General features: G+C 48.8%; 1 protein-coding gene across 1 annotated transcript; it reads left to right on the top strand.

The window, feature by feature from the left end:
- The first annotated feature begins 428 nt into the window (after positions 1 to 428).
- Positions 429 to 1,193, top strand: LOC108729315 (uncharacterized). The gene has a single exon (XM_018458377.1). The coding sequence runs from the start codon at positions 429 to 431 to the stop codon at positions 1,191 to 1,193; it is 765 nt and encodes a 254-aa protein (XP_018313879.1).
- The last annotated feature ends 1,154 nt before the right edge of the window (positions 1,194 to 2,347 follow it).

Genomic DNA, 2,347 nt, shown 5'->3' with positions numbered 1-2,347 from the left:
AATCTCAATAAACTCGGAGCTGCACGGATCACTCGCGGCGCGGTCCAAAGTTGCTTAGGCTCTCTCAAGGCCAATTGGGAGAAATTCACCGTGTATCATGACAACTTGGTTAAAGCCAAGCATGCCGAGATAGAGCAGTTTCCATACGTTACCGAAAACGTGTACTCTCTCTGTGAAGATAAATACCATGAAGCGCACGGATTTATGCTCGATATGCTGGATCAGTTCGATCGCAAAGCGCAGCATGAGGCTACCGTTACTAACGCAACTAATTCGCCGACAGGATCTCACTCTCGACTATTACCGCGTATCAACTTCCGAAGCTTTCCGGCGATTACGCTCAGTGGAGCCCCTTTCGAGATCTCTTCAAGTCCATCGTCATGGAAAACAACGATCTCTCGGCTGTCGAAAAGCTCCATTACTTAAAAATGAGTCTAACCGGTGAGCCAGCGCAACATTTGAAGAACATTCCCATCACTAGTGAAAATCTTAAACGCTCGTGGGAAATTCTCGTGACTTGCTACGATAATAAACGAGTTCAGATCGACGCGCAATTATCCGCCTTAATCGTGATTCGCAAATTGAAAATGGCAGGTGCAACAGAAATCAAGAAACTTCTTGGCGATGTAAAAGAGTCGCTCGACGACCTCGAAACTCGCGAATGTCCAGTGAAATCCTGGGACCACATTATCGTCTTCATGATCATACGTAAACTCGACGTCAAATCATTGAAGGAATGGGAGACAACTCTCGGTGTAAAATCTACATCCTTCGGTGAGCTAGAACAGTTTCTGGTTGGACGCGTGCAAATCCTAGAATCAATCGAACGAGTCATGATGCCATCTAAGCAACCAGCTTCGAATTCTACGTCGGTACGTTCGCAGTCAAATGCACGAGCATATGCCGCTACCGCTGCCGTACAACAGTGTGCAGTGTGTTTCTCGGGACATTATATCGCGTCGTGCCCGAAATACCTCGAGAAGACTGTGAATCAACGACGCGAGGTTGTCGTTGCAAAAAATCTGTGTTTCAATTGTCTCGGACCTCATCACCTCAAGGCATGTCGCACTTTGAAACGCTGTCGGTTCTGTCGCAAGCAACATCACTCAACGTTGCATGTAGCTACGGTCGAATCCGACGCCTCGACGTCGTCCAATACGCCGGCAGTCTCCGTCCCGTCGGCTAGCGGCTAGCGGCCCTACCACGGACAACTCTGGAGCATCTCAAACCAGCCAACAATTCGGCGCTTCTCACACGTGCAGTCATATCGCACAATCACGCATAATTAAACGCACTCCAGTGCTCCTTGCTACCGCTTTAGTTATGGCTATCTCTCGAGCTGGAGAACGATTCCAGCTACGGGCATTACTCGATCAAGGATCAGAAGCTTCGTTTATCTCCGAGTCCGCTGCGCAGCTTCTAAAGTTATCACGTAAGCCAGCGTCTGTCCTGATTCTCAGAATCGGCGCACAACGCTCCGATGTCTCAAACGGACGAGTCTCTCTCGAAATTATCTCGCGGATCAATTCGGCATTCTCTATCAAACTGGAAGCTCTTGTACTGCCGAAACTCACCGCCTACTTGCCACCCACGAAAATTGCATCCACTCACTGGCCACACATCGACGGACTCCGTCTTACGGACCCGAATTTCTCAATGCCAGGAAAAATTGATTTAATTCTCGGTGCAAGTGTCTACGCGCAAATTCTCGAAAGTGGCATTCGCCACGGAAACGGCGAATCACTGATCGCGCAAAAGACCGCTCTCGGATGGATATTATCCGGACAACTCCAACGATAACGATCATCTCTCGTAAGACGCAATCAACGGATTTCAGTGCTCTCTCGATTGTGAACTTCTCGATCTACTCCAACGGTTTTGGCAACAAGAAGAAATCGTGCCATCGCCTAATGCTACATGCACACCGGAAGAAGCTCAGTGTGAACTTCACTTCAAAACGACTCACTCTCGTGACGCTCACGGGCGGTTCTTAGTTCGGTTGCCGTTCCGACAAAGTGTGAGTGATTTCGGTGACTCGGTGTCGGTGACTCTCGTGCTCCAGCGTTCAGGATGCTGCGTCGCATGGAAACACGCTTCGAAACACACGCATCCCTCAAAACTGCATACTTGGAATTCTTACGTGAGTATAGTGAGCTGGATCATGTGCGCCTTTCAGGCTCTCTAGACTCTTCGCGACGCGAATTCTTTCTGCCGCATCACGGTGTCATTAAAGACTCTAGCACAACGACGAAACTCCGCGTCGTGTTCAACGGATCACAAAAAACCAATCTCGGAATCTCGTTAAATGATTGTCTTCATATCGGACCGAAACTTCAAACGGAACTTA

This window comes from Mycetomoellerius zeteki, unplaced genomic scaffold, assembly GCF_001594055.1.
Source record: "Mycetomoellerius zeteki isolate Tzet28-1 unplaced genomic scaffold, Tzet1.0 scaffold727, whole genome shotgun sequence".
NCBI classification, from domain to species: Eukaryota; Metazoa; Arthropoda; class Insecta; order Hymenoptera; family Formicidae; genus Mycetomoellerius; species Mycetomoellerius zeteki.
Note: the sequence above shows the minus strand (reverse complement) of the source record. Positions and strands in the feature narration are given on the sequence as shown.

Bases quoted from the DNA above. Each gene is read 5' to 3' on its own strand.
- LOC108729315 (XM_018458377.1), top strand. From the start codon at position 429: ATGAGTCTAACCGGTGAGCCAGCGCAACATTTGAAGAACATTCCCATC.